This window comes from Thunnus thynnus, chromosome 14 (genome assembly GCF_963924715.1).
Source record: "Thunnus thynnus chromosome 14, fThuThy2.1, whole genome shotgun sequence".
NCBI classification, from domain to species: Eukaryota; Metazoa; Chordata; class Actinopteri; order Scombriformes; family Scombridae; genus Thunnus; species Thunnus thynnus.
Window position 1 is genome coordinate 24508835 of NC_089530.1, and position 18386 is coordinate 24527220.

General features: G+C 38.4%; 1 protein-coding gene and 1 long non-coding RNA gene across 3 annotated transcripts in view; one reads left to right on the top strand and one right to left on the bottom strand.

The window, feature by feature from the left end:
- Positions 1-5831: 5831 nt before the first annotated feature.
- On the bottom strand, positions 5832-17493 carry LOC137197332 (uncharacterized). Of its 2 annotated transcripts, none has more exons than XR_010931399.1 (3): positions 17410-17493; positions 7395-7514; positions 5832-6802 (listed from the first exon to the last, which is right to left on the bottom strand). It is a non-coding gene; the product is annotated as an uncharacterized lncRNA (long non-coding RNA). The 2 variants fall into 2 exon arrangements; XR_010931400.1 differs by lacking the exon at positions 17410-17493 and adding an exon at positions 9277-9367.
- Positions 9785-18386, top strand: part of LOC137197331 (uncharacterized) — a 70724-nt gene continuing 62122 nt past the window's right edge. The window contains exon 1 of the mRNA XM_067610675.1: positions 9785-10861. Coding sequence (XP_067466776.1) covers positions 10751-10861 — 111 coding nt within the window. The 5' untranslated portion in view covers positions 9785-10750. The remainder of the gene's footprint in view (positions 10862-18386) is intronic.

Here is an 18386-nt window from a genome sequence, read left to right on the forward strand (position 1 = left end):
ACAAGCACTACAGTTTATTCCCACAGTGATAAAACACAGAAGCAAAGTGATAAAAGAAGATGATAAAAACCAGAATTGAGATTCAAATGACTTATTTGTGAAGAAGACTGTGAAGAGATGTGATGTTTTGTTCTTTTACAAACCCAAACACTGTGAATTCAGATACGCTGAATAATTCAGTGTCGTATCTTTACGCTTGACAACAGGTTCATCACCACCGGCAGGTTTTTCTCAGTGACTTGAAATTTGAGTGAAACCTTGTTGGAGTTGAAAACCTGTCTTTTTAATCCAACATATAGGCCTATTTGGGAATCAATAGGCCTTGCTCTCCTGATCAATGAGAGTAGAACAAGACACCATAAAAGCTCATGAAATGGGCTGTTTTAATGTCAGCTACAGGTCCGTATCGGTATTTTCTTTGAGCTCCATTTTTAGCTGATATTTGTCAAATTTACACCACTGAAAGTATTCTGAATAAGCTATTAGCAGTTCTTGTTTGCTTTGCACCCATGCTGTGTGTATATATACATGTCGCTGCCTCCTATGAGGACTTCATCTTTACAGATAATACTTCCCAGTATGAATGAGAGAACTCATTTAACAGCTAACTTATACTTTTGTGAATCCAGTTTCTTTATTGTACTAATTTTGGACCTGAATGTTGTTTATGGTATCTCGTTCTGATTTGTAATCACCATCATTTAATTTGTTGTCCAATAAAGTTTTCACAGTTGCATCCAGTAAAAAACCTCAACCTGCTGTCTTCAACCTTTACTGGAAGCGTGTTTATCTCGCCGCAGAGCTATGCAACTACACCCATAACGAGGGCAGAAGGTCACACTGACTGATATCATTACGTGTTTATGTCTGAAACATGAACGTGTATTGATATTCATGGCTTCTGACTTTTTGTCCTGCTGAACGTCCATGTCTATTACGGACCAGATCCTTCCCAGTGGTTAAAATGCTGCCAGGAACTATGATTTTAATTAAAGGAGGAGCACAGAGAATATTTCATTCCCCACCTCCTCCTGTGATGTTCATCCTGTCAATGGAGCTTTAATCTTGTTTGAAACATAACCTAGAAACATAATATCTGATAACAGAGCTTCTACTTTCTATTCACAGTATAAAGTCATACAGATATATCTTTACTGAGAGAGGCAACACTTTATTTATTTTTATTTGAATTTTAATCAGGTATTTGTGTTCAATTCGGGGGCAATTTAGAGTTTCCAATCAGCCTAACCTGCATGTATTTGTGCTGTGGGAGGAAACTCCACACAGAAACAAGCAGCTGGGCAGGTGAAGGTGTTTCTGAGAGGCTGCAGTACTGATCACTGAGCCAACGTGTCGCCCTGAAGAGGGAAGGAAGGAGGTTGGGAAAGGTAGAAGGGGGAGAGGAGAGAGGGTAGGGGTAAGGAAAAAGGAAGAAAGGAGGGGAGGATAGAGGGAGAGGGAGATGGAGGGAGGGTGGAGAGGTGAACGGGGAACAACCAGCATTCCTCCACCTGTCTGCCCGGCTTCATCCAGTCCAGTTTCGGTGTTCCAGAAACATCTCATCTCCTTCTTCTTCTTCAGAGATCCTCCAGAGTCTTCTTCTCCTCCTCCGTCTGTATGAGTCTGGCCTCCCACCTCTCTTCTCTCTCGGCCAGCTCCTCAGTGAGTTTCTCCTCCAGAGCGTCGTACTTGGTCCGCCAAGTTTTCTGGCTCTGGAGAAGTTCGGTCTCTTTGCTCCTCAGCTCATTGGAGGTCTCCTTCAGCCTCTCAGAGAGAGATCCCCCCTCTCCTTCAGACAGAGTTCCTGGAGTTTCTTCATCTCCTCCTCCATCAGTTTGTCTCTGGCCTCCCAGCTCTCTTCTCTCTCAGCAACCTCTTTTTTGAACTTCTCCAGATGGTTGCAGTTGGTCTGCAGAAGTTCACTGTCTTTCCCTGCTCAGCTGGTTGGGAGTCAGCCTCTCTGTTAGATGCGTCTTCTCCTTCCTGAGCGTCAGGATTACAGCATCTCGATGGCTGAGCTGCTCTTCCAGCTTCTTCACCTTTTTCTGCCATTCATCCTGAATGTGCAGCTTCACCTGGAGCGTCTCCTGTTGCAACTCAGAGGCAGCTACTTTCTCTGCCTCCCATCCTGCTGTCATCGAGATGCACTGCTCCTTCCAGAAATCTTCCTTCTTTTGGAGACATATCTTGAGATCTCTGAGTGTTCCCCTCTGCAAGCGAATGTCGCAGATGGCCGCAGTCATGGCAGAGAGGCCTTCCAGCTTGTGATTTGGACTCGGGTTGTCTCTTCTGTTCATGGATCTGACAAAGATGCTGTCCAGAAGTAAAGCAGTGGATGTCTGTTAGTACGGCAGTTGTCTGTAGTAGACTGTGCTTGTGTGTAAAGCATGGTAGTGGTCTTTGGTAGACTGTACATGACTCTGGAAGTATTAGAGTATAATATAGTATTAAAGATACTGATTAGTTGAACTTTAAATTGTGCAGAAAAATGGTAATTTGGTAACACTTTATAATAATAATCAGTAGTAACTCATTTATAAGACATTAGTTAATTAACTACTCAAATGAATGAATCAAACATTAATATACCTTGTAAATGATTAATTAGCCTAATGCTATGTTAACATATCACAGATATGCCTATGTTGTAAGTAATCTATAAATGGTTAGTTAATTATTAAAAATATTCAAATCATATCATAGTAGGTTAGATGATTAATTAATGATTTGGTATATATTCTGAATCACTTGTGAGCCATTCAAAATGATTATAAGAATTATATATGAACATCCTGTAGATCGTTTTCCAACTTAGGCTAATAGTCTACAAAAAGCTTTGCACATGAATAGCAAAAGTTTAATAAATACATTTACTTTTGTAACAGGTGTTACAAAATCAAGGTTTAGGAAACAATTGAGTCCAATAACTCAGTTTGCAGAAGGTAAATGCATGTGTGCGTTTTTAAAACTGTACCAATTTGTTATTTTCGCGTTTAGCGCGTTAGCATGTTAGCGCGTTAGCATGTTAGCAACAGTAGCATAGCTCTCAATGTGGTATCACCCCATATTACAGTGTATTGATGCGTGTTAGTTTTGTTAACTTAGCTAAAAGCAAACTAATGTTAAAGCTACATCATTATGATGAAATAGTACATGAGATTTTGGTTGATTTAAGTGACCGAGGAGATGTTAGTAACTTACTGTTTAAACAGCGAGGACCAGGAGACTCTACTGAGGCCCTGTGAGACGGAGCAACATGGCGCCCACCTGCTGCAGCTTCAGCGTGAACTGCCAGTGTGTGTGTTTAAAGTCAGGAAACTTTATTTATAAAAGACATACATACATTTCATACCAGGGCAATTCAAAGTGTTTTACAGAATTTTTTTTTTAAAAAAGAGTATTGTAGTTAAAGCAATTAAGTTATTAAATAAAAACACTAATATGAGGATAAAAGTTTAAAAAAAAACAAACAAACATAAAATTATTAAAAAATAAGATTAAAATAAAATGTTTAAGGCACTTTTACAGAGTATATTGAACGACAATGCTCAGATAAGCTTGTTTAAGCTTGTTGTTTTTCTGTTTTTACCTTCGCAAGAAAGATGACTTGCATCATCTAAATTTCATCGCCAGTCTCTTGAACTGTATATTTATGCTTTCATTATAAATTGTGACAGTGTATTGTTATAATAATCATGGTCTATTTGTGTGTTTTTAGAGGGAACCTTGTCCTGACTGACACCTCCGGTCCTCCACCAGCAGACGCAGGAACAGCTTCTTTCCAGATGTTGTTGCCCAACTAAATAACTGAACTGTACTGTAGTCAAACTGGACTTTACATCCCTCGTTTAATCCCTGCACCGGTCACTTTCATGTATTTCATCAAACTGGACTTAACATTGTGCATTGCATTCAACCCCCACTGCTACATGATTTAATTATTTATTGCTCATGTCACATTTAATTTTTGCACTTGTCATCATTTATTGGTTCACAGCACAGACCATATTTCCTCTGCACAGTCAATATTTAATTTCATGTTTTATATCCCATTTCAAAAACTATGATTATTCCATTCTGTAAATAGATTTTAAATGTTTATTTCATTATTGTTATTACCTTACTCTTGTTATATTTTGTGGGAGTAAACACAGAGACACGTTCTTTGTATATTTGCATAGGTGACTTGTACAAGGCTCGTTTTTGTGTGTTGAGCTTTTTGAAGTTCCTGGTTTGACTTTCTTTATAAATTAGACATTTAGCAGCACTTTAAAATTGTCTGTCTGTCCTTCTGGAAGCTGATTACTGGCAACTAAACACATTGCAGAATCAAACTATATTTTTTTATGAAGGGGAACATCAGGTCTGTTCATTATAATGTGTCAGAAACTGTTGACCTTTGTTTTGATTTATTTTATCTGTTGGTTTCCATGTTAAAGTTTAAACAATGTTTGTAGATTTGACATCATACCTAAAAAAAAGAAGTGCTGGTAAAAATGTTAAATATTGACTATTACAGTTGATGCAACTCAGTTTTTATTGAAATTCTCTAAACTCAGTTTAATCAAGTCTGGTGTAATTCATATGTTGACTTTAATAAAGTTGGTTGAACTAATTTTTCTCTCTTTTTCACCTTTCAGTTTCAAATCTTAAAGTTTATTACTGAGTTTGTCAATCTCAAAAAACCAAGAATCCAAGGAGGGTTGAATCGAGGGCGACTTCAGCTCTAACTGACTGCTGAAGAGTCTCAGGTATTTAACCTCTGGGGTCGTTATCAAGGTCATCGATACCATTTGGTTCGTTAGTGCTCCTGGCTGTTGTAATGACAGTCATTAAGAGTCGCTGGAATCAAACGAGGCCAAGTGTAAATGACAGTCAGAGTTGTCACATGAGGCCAGATGTGATGGTTGTTAAGTCTCCTGGGAAGGGATGAGGGGACAGCATTGTAAGTGGTGTTGTAGACCTCCTCCTCCTCCTCCTGTTGAGAGACGATTTCTCTACTTTGACGTAGATGGCCTCCTTCACTCCTCGTTCAAACCATCTGTCCTCGCTGGGAGTCCTCACCAGTCATTTAGAACTGAAGAAGCCTTTCAGATGAGAGGTGAAACGTAGTGTTTACAGTGTTTTGTGTACATGCATAAGCCTTTATTACAGGTAGACGTAATCTGAAAGTGACAGATTAGATATTTCTGTATGATGAATTGTTTACACTTTAGATTAGGGGGATGCAAAAGCACATGCAAATAACTTATAAATGATTAATTCATACATTAACACGTAATTTATAACACTGATGAAAGTAGTCAGTGTTGCATATGGCCCATTGGTAGCAATACTGTAGTGTTTATAACTGCTTCTGCAGGCCTGGGGATGGTATAGAGCTGACACATATGGATTAATGGTTTACAGGTGATTCATAATATATCAACAAATCATTAATTAATCATCTGCTAATGATTTGTTCATGAATATTTAATAATTTGCTAATCATTTATAGATGACTTACAACATATTTGTGATGTTGACATGGTATTAATTAAGCATTTACAAAGGTATATGAATGTTTTGTTCATGATTAGTTCATCATAAACTTATGCCTTATAAATGACTTACGACTGATTGTTATTACTCACTTTGGAGACTCAAAAGGCTTTATACTACTTTATTCACATATGCAGTAGTTCATCCCTTTAACCAGAACCAAGTAGTTTCAGCTGCTTAAACTTAACCAGACCTCAACTATAGAGGTTGTAGTTAAACCATAAAATGGTTGTATGAATACAAACGTCAATTTCAAAGTAATTCAGTAAATCTGAATGTTGAGGATTCAATAAGATTCAAGGTCTTTTATTTGTCACATATGCATACAAATACATACAGTGAAATGTTGTTGTGTCAGACTCCCAGGCAGTGCACAATAGAAGTACAAAAAGCTATAAATGCTACACTATTATATCTGTGAATGGAAGAGCCAACTATATGACAATAAAAATATAAAACTATTGATAGAGAACAAAAGTATAAACATGGTTGTAAAGTGAACAGTAGATAAGCTGACAACAGTATTTAAATAGGAGAGATATACAAAATAAACAGCTATTGATAAGAGCAAAATGGTAAAGAATTAAACGTAGTTATAAAGTGAACAATGCAGATAAAGTGGCAACAGAAAATGGCATTAGTGCAAAAAAATACATGTTCATGTCACAGTGTGGTTTATGGTTTTACATGAGGGACATAGGTGAAAGTGTTTGAGCATATCGTCCTTCAAGAGTTCATTGTGGTGGTGCAGCGGTTAGCGCTGACGCCTCACAGCGAGAGGCTTCTGGGTTCAAAGCCTTCTGTATGGAGTTTGCATGTTCTCTCCAGATAGTCTAGCTCCCTCTCATAGACCAAAAACATGCAGGTTTGGTTAATTGATGACTCTAAATTGCCTGTAGGTGTGAATTAGAGTGTGAATAGTTGTGTGTCTACACTATATGTTAATCCTGTGATTGACTGGCGAACTGTCCTGGGTGTAAAACCGCCTCTCGCTCGATATCAGCTGAGATTGGCTCCAGCTCCTCCGCAACCCTCCAGAGGATAAGAGGTAAAGAAAATAGATGGATGGAGTTTATTGTTCATGGCTCTGATAGCCATGATGGGAAGAAACAGTCTCTCAGTGCATTTGATGGGGGTCCATTACTATCTTCCTAGCTCCGCTTACGCCCCTGCTGTTGTATAGGCTCTGCAGGGAGGTGTGTGTGTGTGGGGGGGGGGGGACCTGTAGTGCACTCAGCCGATCACATAATCCTCTGCAGAGCTGTAGAGGGTATATACCATACCCATACCAATAAGATGGAACCCAAATTTCATTAAACTGGGGCGAGCACATGAGGTGCTTTAATTAATTCCATAAAAGGAACAAATCCATAATTCATCTGTATTGCTTTTCATGAGTTGTTTTTCCCAGTTTGCTTAAATTTTAGTCAGCAAAACAATAATATCCATAATATGGCGCATGAGGCCCTTATTTCTTTGTAGATCGCTCTAAAATGGAGTTCAGTTTGACTCTTGGGAAATGTTCAAGTGAGCAAGTGGGGAACTTTGAAATAGAGAAAGTCTTTAAAGCCTGCAAACACACCATTAAGATACACAGTAGTCCTGAGTGTTTTAAATACGAGGCACAGAAACATTTTCCTATTTTCTACTCTTCCTAACTTTTTTGGGATTTATGGAGAAATTTGTTATCTTGTAGTCTTCTGTCCGTCTTAAACATGACAAAAGTGCTACACGGTAATTTCTAACGGATTAAAAGAGTGATCCATTTTAGCTTTTGAGCTGAAAACTTACCCAAACTATTTTCTCTTGTTTTTACGCATCTGGAGACTGATTTACATGCCTTTATTTCTTACCGTCTTGATTTTTGTGATTCTTTGCATGAGTCAGCTCCGTCTCGCCTGCCTGCCTGCTCGGCTTCTTACTGCCACCAAGCAGAGACACAGTATCTCCCATCAACTGTCCTCCCGGAGAAACTGGGAAATTGAAATGGAAAGGTTCTGTTTCTTGTCTATTAAGCATTGCATAGTGTTCTACATCTCTGACCTCCTCTGCTTCTAGTCCACTTTTAAACCCTTTAGATCATCTGACAAATTACTAATCTGGTCTTTTTCACTTCTTGCATTGAGATTTTGACCAGAACCACCAGTAGAAATACTTCCCTCTCTACTAGCAGGCCATTAATCTTAACAGTTATGACAACATTTTACTTACCACATGGGCGGTCACATAATTATACAGGCAGTGAATATAACCGCCTAAATTTTAACATATTTTTCAAACCACTTGCAAACTGATTATCCAAACTACCAGTCGTAAACATCCATTAGCTTTTAACATTAACCTACAGTATTTATGGTAATTGCACATGCAGTTTTCTAATACTATGCATGCTTGTAGTGGACATTTCACTTTTCTTTTCAGTTTTAAAAGCTTAGGTTTTTTAGGTTAAATGGGGATTTGTTTGGCAACCTGTCTGTGACTATTTAGTTTGCTTATCCAGATGGATGTGGTTGTAAAGTTTTACTCTGATGCTGAAACATTAGATGCTGCAGCTTCTTAAAAGCTCTTACTAATGACCACGTGCGCCAGATCTCATCTCTCCAGACCCTGCACTGGTTTGAAAGTCATGTGTCGCTGCATCTACATATCCTATAAGGTTGTAAAAGTAAAATATTAAAGGATATGACTTTTTTTATATACTATACTATATACTATAACTATTAAAAACAGGTCAGGGAGCCACACTGTTGCACTGGGTGACATGTTTCTTTGCCATTAAGATTACAGTCATGGTAGCTTATTTAGAAACAGAGCGTTCTTCTGAATGCTCAGTGGCGTCTGCCTTACACAGAACTACTCTCCGGAGACTGAAAACGTGATGGCCGTTATTAGTCTTTGGAGCCGTTTCTAAACAAACTAACGTGACTGTAATCTTTGAGGAGAAGGAACACGTCACCCAGTGCAACAGTGTGACTCACTGACGTGGTTTTAATAGTTTTTGGACAACAACGGCACAGAGGAATAAGATATATCAGGCTTTGGATACACACACAGAACTTGTAAGTTTTTTCTTGGTTTGGCTCTGCATCTGAGATTCATTGATTCATTGATAAGAAATATATAGAAAATCATATCCTTTAACATAACCAATACAAAAACATTCTTGTTTCTTTTCTGATTATCATTTTATTCACTTATATCAGTTATTTAGTTTAGATATTCAGGCTTTTATCTTATGTATTTTGAACAAAGCTTTGGTCTACATTTGTAGTTTTAATCAACAGTCTACTGAAGTAAAGGACAAAATATTTCTGATCTGATGCGAGATCAGATTGTCAGTTGATTCCCAAAACCAAATCACTGTTACAAAAATGATTCATATGAGTGTTTTCTGATCAGGAGCTGGTGGTCGAGGTTATAATAATATAGTATTTGTAGTTTTAACATGCTGACAGCTTGTAGAGGACAGAAAAGTCAAAGTCATGCTTCATTGTAAACATAAGCACAGGACATTTTAGTCATTTCAACAAATTATCACTTTTTAAATGAGACGGTCTTTTATAGGTGATGTAGAAACCCATTTTCACCAAGAAAAGAAAAAAAAACATGACAAGTTATGATGATAAGAGTAGAAATACTCACCGATTATGAGATAATAAATCAAAGGTTTGATTTACTATCTCATACATCTATGACTAACCATTTATTTATTAATTAATTTGTCTTAATGTATACCTCAATCATGCTTTTCCATGATAGGAATAATTAGTTTATCAGATCCTGAAACTGTAGGTTTGATTACAGGCACCATGCATGGAATTAAAAGGCATCTCCTGCTGTTTCACTCTGTTTCCTCCTCTAGTCCTCAGTCTTTCCTCTCTGCATGTTTCCTGCCTACCAGTAGGTGGAGCTTGTCTCCTTTGGCTTGAGAGAAAGAGAGAAGGAGATGATTAAAGAGAGAAGAAAGACAGCAAGAGGAGAGGCAGAGAGGGACGGAGGGAGGGAGAGAGAGAGAGAGAGAGAGAGAGAGAGAGAGAGAGAGAGAGAGAGAGGGAGGGATGGGGGAGGGAGGAGAGAGCAAGCGTCAGCACTCCATGCGTTAAAAGGGCAGATGGTAACCGCGGGTAACTGAGGAGCAAACCACTCTGCTGGCCACAGAGCAAGAGATCAGCAAGAGAGAGGCAGATAGAGGGAGGGAGGAGAGCGAACACATGCAGCGCAGCAGAGGAGAGGAGCATCTGAGAGGAAGCTGCACGCCTGCTCTGACAGAGCGAGAGAGAGAGAGAGAGAGAGAGAGGGAGAGGGAGAGGGAGAGGGAGGAGAAGACTGAGTACTTCTTCTTCTCCACACTAACAAGGAGGCAGAGAGCAAAAAGAGACGAGGAGAGCAACAAAGACAGAGACAGGAGATGGGGAGATAGTAAGAGGAGGGAAAAAAGTATCCCTCCCCTCCACTTAGAGAGATACAGAGACAAAGAGGGAGGGAAAACAAAAGGGGGGTTAGAGAGAGAGTGGAGAGAGGGAGGCAGCGGACTGGAGATAGTTAGAGGAACTGCAAGACTGATCAATGAGCGGCTGAGATTTCGGGACGAAATTTAGACTCAGAGAGAGACAGAGAGAGAGAGAGAGAGAGAGGTGGAGTCAATGACAAGGAAATATTGATGAATGAAAGATGGGAGCAAAACATCTGGAGAGAAAAGACCTAAAGAGAAATATTTAAAGGGAGACAGGCACTTCCTGCAGGAGGCATCCGCGGGAAGGGAGGCACGTTTAGACAAAAAAAAAGAGAGAGAGAGAGAGAGAGAGAGAGAGAGAGAGGAATAAAAAAAACATTTAGAGAAAGACAGGAGGATAAAGGCAGAGTGAAGAGTGGAGAGAAAAGGAGGAGCAGAGAGTGAAATATTTAAAAAGAGACAGAAGCCGAGGGGAGGAATGAGGAGAGGGAGAGTCAAAGAGTCACCGGCAAAAAACTTAGAGAAGAGAGGGAATAAATCAGAGCAGCGAGGGGGAAACTGCACTCCTCCTTTTCTTTTTTTTCCTTTTTTAAGATTTCTTCTGTCCCTCCTCTACTTCATGACACAGAGAGACGGGGAGATGAAATGAGAAGAGGAGGACAGAGTTAAGGAAGGAAAAGACTTTTTTTTTTTTGAAAGTCCAGATAGATAAATAGATAGATAGATATTTAAGCATATGAAAGCTAACTATATCCAATGGCGTGCTACTACATTGTGATCAGTTCCACCCACCTGCGTGATGGACAGCTGAGGAGCATCAAGGGGGTGTTCAGAGGACCAATAGGAACCAACGGCCAAAGAAACACGGTAAGGCCAGATGACTAGGTTTGTTTTTTTTTTTAAAGCTCCTGAGTTGGATGTGAAAATCTGAGGTGCTTTATGTTGAAAAGTTTATGTGGTTTACATCCAGACTGTGGGAGTCAGAGAGATCTTTAGACTCAAGGCTTTAAGTATTTGTACGTTTGCTCGAAATAAACCCAGGCTAATCCAGAGTGAGCATGTGTTTGTGTTTTTTTTTTAATTTTATGCCAGGAAGTCATTACCTTTAAATCAGCCTTACTTAAACCACTCCCACTCAGTTGATTGTCAGCTCCTTAATCATTGTGTTTGCCAAGTTAATTAATTGCCACTTCCATTAGGTTAATTGACCGTATTGGAGGCAGGAAGATGCAGATGGGGGGGGAGGGGGGGGCGGGGGAGGCTGGAGAGGGTCACCCTCTTAACGCTAAGAGAGCTGCACCGGCTCTCCGTTGTCTGCACTCGTGCCACGTTCTTGTTTTCTGCCTTTAAACTATCTGACGTTTGAGGTCAGTGAGAAGTCAGGAGGGTTGATGGTTTAGACTATTTGCCACGGACAGTTATCCTTAATCTGACACGGCACTTATGCTCTATAAAAGCAGCAGCCACATGTTCACACACACACACACACACACACACAGCTTCGGTGGTAGATTTGAACCTAATCTTCAAATCAAAAGCTACACATTTTAATGAGATGTTAAAAATAAAAAATAAAAAATAAAAAAGATTCCTGAAGTTATTTTGCATTTCTGGAAGTCAGAAGACTAATCCTATTAAGTGCAGTTGGATTACAGTTTGATGTGTTAAAAATACAACTTGGTGACAAATTAAAAACCTAAGTGCATTTTTATTAAAAATCCGTATGAAAATGAGTTCAGAGAAATAACTTGAGCAGACCCGAGGCTGTGTGGGAAGATACAAGCCGATCAAGATGAGTCAGATGCTTCTTTACTTTTTTTTTTTCTTCCTCATAATCTAAATTCCTACTTGTACTTCATTCTTCTTCATTCTCACTGCAACATTACAGGCAAACATACAGTAATTACAGCGAGTCCTGTCAGGGACGCAACTGAATATTCCTTCGGGCTTCAAAGAGAGACATCAGATGAGACGTCAGGAGGTTAAGGACATTGCTACAGTAGACTCATTAGGCGTGAAGCACTTGCTGCTCCTCTCTGTAGAAGTAAAATTACGTCTACTTATTTTGATTTTAGCTTGATTACTTAAAATTAGCCCTAAATACAAACTTTAACCTCTTTAAAACAGGGTTCTTGTTATGTTTTAGCTTCATAAACGGGTTGTTTTATGTTTTCTCTTCATGTTCTTTATGTATTTATCATTAGAAATACATTTAAAACAACACAGCGATGGCTTTAATAGAGTTTGCACAGCAGCTCGTCTTTGTTCCACTTTGCCGCGTCTGATATCACTGTCAGATCATATTTCACTTTTACTTATGTCAATACTTTTAACAACCATCATAAATCACACATTATGATGACACGTCTTAGTGAAATGATAGGGCTATAAGTCTTTGCGAATGACTGGCCTACAGTAAATCAACAATGCGTCTGAGTTAGCCTGTAATTAAGTTGAAGGCAACCAATGGAGCCTGCAGCAACAATGAAACACACTGCAGCCATAAAAGTTTGTTTATTGTATGTTTGATTAAAATAGCGAAGGGATGCAGGAGATGTTGTGTGTGTGTGATGTTGGGCTTTCCCATCGTGGATGCAGAACAATAGTGCTGCCTGGAACAAGTCAGTTAATTGACAGACAATTAAATACCACCTATTTTGATTATCAATTAATCATTTTGAGTCTTTTTTTTTAAAGAAGAAATGTACAAATTCTCTGATTCCAGCTTCTCAAATGTGAATATTCTCTGACATTTTATACAACTAATTGATTCATCAAGAAAATAAACAACAGATTAATCAATAATTTAAGTAATTGTTAGGTGCAAACTGAATCTGAAATGAAAACTAATGTTGAGAAATCCCAAATCCAATCAACCAAATCTGACATATTTCTCTAAATTGAAGGTATAATCCATTCTGATGACATCAAACATCATACTATTTATGTTTTGCACTGAATGTATCTCTTTATATATTAAGTTTTATTGTTATTGGACTGATATTACCTTCCTGAGTAATTGACAGGAAATGATGTGTGGCTCTAAAACGTCTCACTACTTCCTCCTTTGCTTCTGACGGACAAGAGTCCTGCAGTCGCTTTGGGCATTTGCTTAAATAATTGATGCTGTCGCTTTTCTTTTGAAGACGATATCAAATTTCCTCTCTGTTTTTGACATATCCTCCTTCCAGACAGGGGCCTTTTTCCAAACTTTGTTCTGACACACTTAATAGTGAAACCCACATTTCTCATTAAAGCCTGTCAAAGGAAAAACAACTGACATTAACTTAACTCCTCTTCTAACACGTCAATTATTGCGCTTCATTAAATAGATGACAAACTAATGAGACAATCACAGCGCCGATGCGAGTCAGCTTCAGACTTACTAAACAGTATCAAACTTGGAAAACATAAGTTTGCAGTGCTAACACAATCCCATAAATAAATATTCTTTAATTACTCACACAAGAAAAACGAGGAGGCATCTCAAAGGCACGCGTTCAACTTTGTTCGTCACCTAATCCAGGAATAGAAACGCTATATCAAGAGATTTAATTGGCGAACAACCACACATGACTATCACCAATCACCTTGGATCCTCATATACCGGAGCTAATTTTATCTCCCAAGTTCTTTAGTGCGGGCAGGTCTGATGAAATTGCATGAAACGATCACGTCTTAAAATTTGAAATAACATGCCCTGTGCACGGGGGAAAAAAAAGAGGGATATATATGTTTGCGCAGCACAAAAGGATCGTATGAGAGAGACACACGAGCTGAAATAGGCAGCAGATTTTGAAGCCAACATAGTGAAGAGTGAGTGTGTGTGAGGATCAGTGGGATGGATGAGCGTCTGCAGTTTCCTTTTAACTGTAATGACTCAAGTTCAGTTCCATGTTTTTGCAAAGATGTCTCTCTCTCTCACTCTTTTTTTTTTTTTATCTCAATCATGACCAAAATCTCTCCCTAAAATAAACCGTTTGATTCAGTCAACTCAGACGACCTCATCAGCGTGTTTGCAAGTTTTATCTCCTTAACTACAAATCATACGAATGGAAGAGGGTTTTAATTATTATTATTACGATTTGCTCCTTTATGGATGGTGTTAAAATCAATAACCAGGCTCTTGAAACTTGCTTGAGTTGCGTAATTCATCACAGTGAACATCAAGTCTGCATTAATGGTTCTCAGTGTAGCATTATCATTGCATAGTAATGCAGTTTAAACGCTGACTGGTGTGAAAAACATTAACTCACACTCGGACTGTAGCACTTTAAACACTGTGATGAGGAACGTACTCCCGGTGTTTGATGCCATCTAGATCAAGCATTTGGTTGAATTAACTAATTTTGACTCACTTAAGACATAATTGTCTGTAAATGTAACATCACCAAAAATGGACAAATCTTAAAGGATAAAGCTAATAAGCTAATAAAGCTAATTAGCTAATCTATTTACAAGTATTCCTCTGTGTTAAAAACACGTCGATGAGCCATTTATCTTCGCCCGAGTTCAGGCAGCGTTATTTGTTTAGAAACTAATAACAGCGATCACATTTTCAGTCTCCGGAGAGTAGTTCTGTGTGCAGCAGACACTACTGAGCATGTGCGGGCTTCGCTAGCTTGTTGTGCTACGTATTACAACCTCTTGACTTTATATTACAATGTAAATTTATCAAAGAACTTTAGTCAAGAAGTTAAACAGTAAACAGTTCCCGCACATGCTCAGTAGCCTCTGAGTTCCTGAAATTATGTGAATATTTTAAAACATTGTAGTGATGTTAGAAATCATATCAGACAAGTTCCTATAGAGATATAATAGGAATATGAAATTATATGCAATATATCTGCATTTTCTCATTTACCTCAAGAAACACTGCACATGATAAAGATAAAGATGCTGCTTTATAGCCTATTTTTTTGAGTGTGATTTGTTTGGATAGCCAACAAGGAAAAGTTACATCCAATTCAAACCACTGTAACATAATCCTTTCTTGTTATCGCAGTGTAATCTTCATATGAACCGCATTTGAGACTTATTATTTTCTGAAATGCTGAAATGTTCTTTGTTGTTTGACAGGTGAGCGTTTTTTTTTTTGTGTTTTTTTTTTCTCCTTCTTCTGCAGAGTGCAAACACATCTCTCTCGCTGCATGCTGATATCACCATCTTCTCTCCTCTCTGGAAGAAAACAAATCATTCTAACACCCTGAATCAAATGTTTTTCTGTACTTTAATTGCTCGAATGTGCCAAAGATATTTGGGCACCTTGCCTGTGTCTCTCTGTGTTACTATTCAGGCTGTCATCACAGCTCGTCTCATATCCACACTCGGTGGTCCACAGTCTTAATTTATTCGAAAAACATTTAAAATCATTCAACAAGTGTATGTGCGTCCTAGTCGTCCTCTCTTCATCCTGTCTGTGTGTGTGTGTGTGTGTGTGTCAGCTTGTGTTTTTACTGTGTGTATATATATATGTTTTTTTTTTGTAAATCAGGTAGTTCACAGCGACTCTGCAGTGACATTAATTCATGATGGCCCACCAGCTGTCAGGGAATTTTTCACACCTTTCCCCAATATCAGCCAGGCCAGAGTTGTGTTGCTATAGAAACATCGATTCCAGTAAGTTAAATAACGCTGATTTTCTACACCCTACTTGGCACAGAAAGTTGACACCAAATTCCTTCTGAGCATTCAATTTTCTCTCAGCAGTTATATTTTTTCGAACAATTTATTTGTTTTGGAGGCTTCCTGCGCTCGATGTGTGAAGTGCACAGTCGCTCTCGAGGAAGTGTTTTTGTTTTTAGAGCTTCAGACTAAAAAGCCCTCCAACTCCTGCAGTAAAAGACATCAGGCATAACAACACCCATGACAATACTATGCTACTGCCTGCGTATGTGCGTGCGTGTGTGTGTGTGTGTGTGTGTTATGAGGTTTTGAGCTAACTCGCCAACAACATGGCTCTCACTCCATAAATTAACACAGATGAGGACACTCTGTGCATGTGTGCGCATTTGTGCATGTGTGTGACTAAGTGACTAAGCGTGCATGCGTGTGTTTGTGTGTGTGTGTGTGTGTGTGTGTGTATCAGTCACTGCCTCTGTGTGTGTGTGTGTGTGTGTGTGTGTATTTTCTGTAGTTGTGAGTACATGGTGTGCTTCATTGATGTGTGAAACATCAGCTATGACTGTGGAGCCATCTGTTTCCAAAGGAGAGTTAGAGAACGTGTGTGTGTGTGTGTGTTTGTTTTGCGTGCACTCACACATGCATTTTCTTGTGTGTTTGCGTGACACAGCAGTGTGTGTGTATTTATGCACACGCCTGCCTGTTTGAATTTATGACTACTTTGCTAAACCAACAAGTTGTTTTTTCTTTTTCCTTCTTCTTGTGGGACATCATGAAGTTTCAAAGCTCGAGTCCATCAAAGCTAAAATATCTCCTAAATACTGTCAAACCCTCATCAGGATGAAACAGCGTTTCTGTCTTTATGTGTTCAAATTTACACGTCAGCTTCTTCTTTCATGCTTCAGACATCCAAAACAGTTTCTGTGATTTTATATCTGATGCAGATTCCTTCAATACAGTTATTTCATATATCAAATGAGTGAATTTGTAGTTAAAAGTTAAAATGCCAAACTGTATATAGGCCCACTGTGTTTTGGAGCTGTAGAGTTTTTCAGTATATAAAAATGACCTGTTAATAGTGATAGACTCAATAATAACTATAAAATCGACTAAAAATACATAAAAAACACATTGAAGGAAACACTCTAGTCCAATGAGTGTTTCCTTCAATGTGTTTTTATGTATTTTTGAGTTCATTTGTACATTGACACAACAAATATTCAGATATGTCAAAGTAACAAGACACTGAGAAGTTAAATAGACTTTTAATCCAAGTAAAAAAGCCTCTGTTTGCTTGTAAAGATTTTTTTTTACATTTATACGTCTTTTCACCTGCAAATCACTAAAAAGAAAAGACTTCCCGAGCTGTTGCTGTTATCAGCCGCTCCGACTGTAATGGCAATCTCTACCTTTGGAAGAACACAAAATGAAAAATCCACACGCCTCTACTTCATGAAATCCTTGTGGCTTTGATTTTATCTCAATGAAATCCTCACGCTCCGCCTGAAACCGGAGACTGTGTGCACACGCGGGCGCAGCTACTGTTACTGCTTTGACGACGAGCCAGAAAGGCTCACAGACACACGACATATGTTGTTGTTGAATGCTCACAAGATAACCGTTGCTTTATCTGTGTTAAAACAACTTTGTTTTAAATTTTACTACCCAGAACAACAGTAGATAATCCATTTAGCTTAAAACACAGACAGTAAACTCCGGGAACACTTTCAGCTTTTCAGAAAAATCAATGAAACTATCTATTAGGCCTTTTTCCACTACAGGAACTTACTGACCCAAAGCTGAACTTGTACCGACTGTCCCGGGTTCTGCTTTCGTTTCTGCTTTTGCTGTCCCTCGCTGGCTTTGGAGACCAGTTCCTAGAGGTGGTCATACTCAGATGGTGGTACTGGATCAGTTAGGGGGGGGGGGGATCAAGCATGTGTCATCACAGCTCAACTACAACAAACACAACACAGCAGAAACCATCATTTCACTTCTGTTTACATCAGAAAGGACTTTTAAAAATGAAGAACAATGTGAATATTGACTGGAATAAACCTTGATCAATTCTGTATATCCAATAAGAGAAATACATCTAAATAACATACAGTTTAACACACAAATGTTAATGTTTCATGTTTTGCTGATGTTGATATTAAGCTGTACTTTTACTCACTCATCACTTTTTTAGTTATAACTTTACTGCCAAACTTGGGTCAGACTTTAGTCATCATTTCCAACATAAAGACAATTTTAAACTTTATATTAAAGATGTTATCACATATTTTAAATGCAAAGACCCTAAGATTGATTTTATTATAAATGTAATGATTACAATGGGAACATTTTTCATTCATAAATGTAATTTTTTGAAAACAACCTTCATCATTTTACATATTCTACAAAACTCTCAAATCTCCTCAAAACAAAAACAGTACATACACAGTTAGTTATTATAACTACACTTTGAAAACATTTAGAACTTAATCTGCTTTTACTTTATTTTATTTTAATGTATTATTTTATTTACTGTGGGTTTTTTCTCCTTCCTCTCCAACAAGTCGTTTGACCGTGTGACTTCTAATCTGGTTTATCAGCAGTAATCAGCATTCGTCTGTATTTTCCAAAACCGTTACACATCACTGTTAAAATATAACAATGTTTTATGACGTGACGACACTGCAGTTAAAGTCTGGTTGGGTTTAGGCACAAAAACCACTTGGTTAGGTTTAGGGAAAGATCATAGTTTGGGTTAAAATGACGTGGTGTG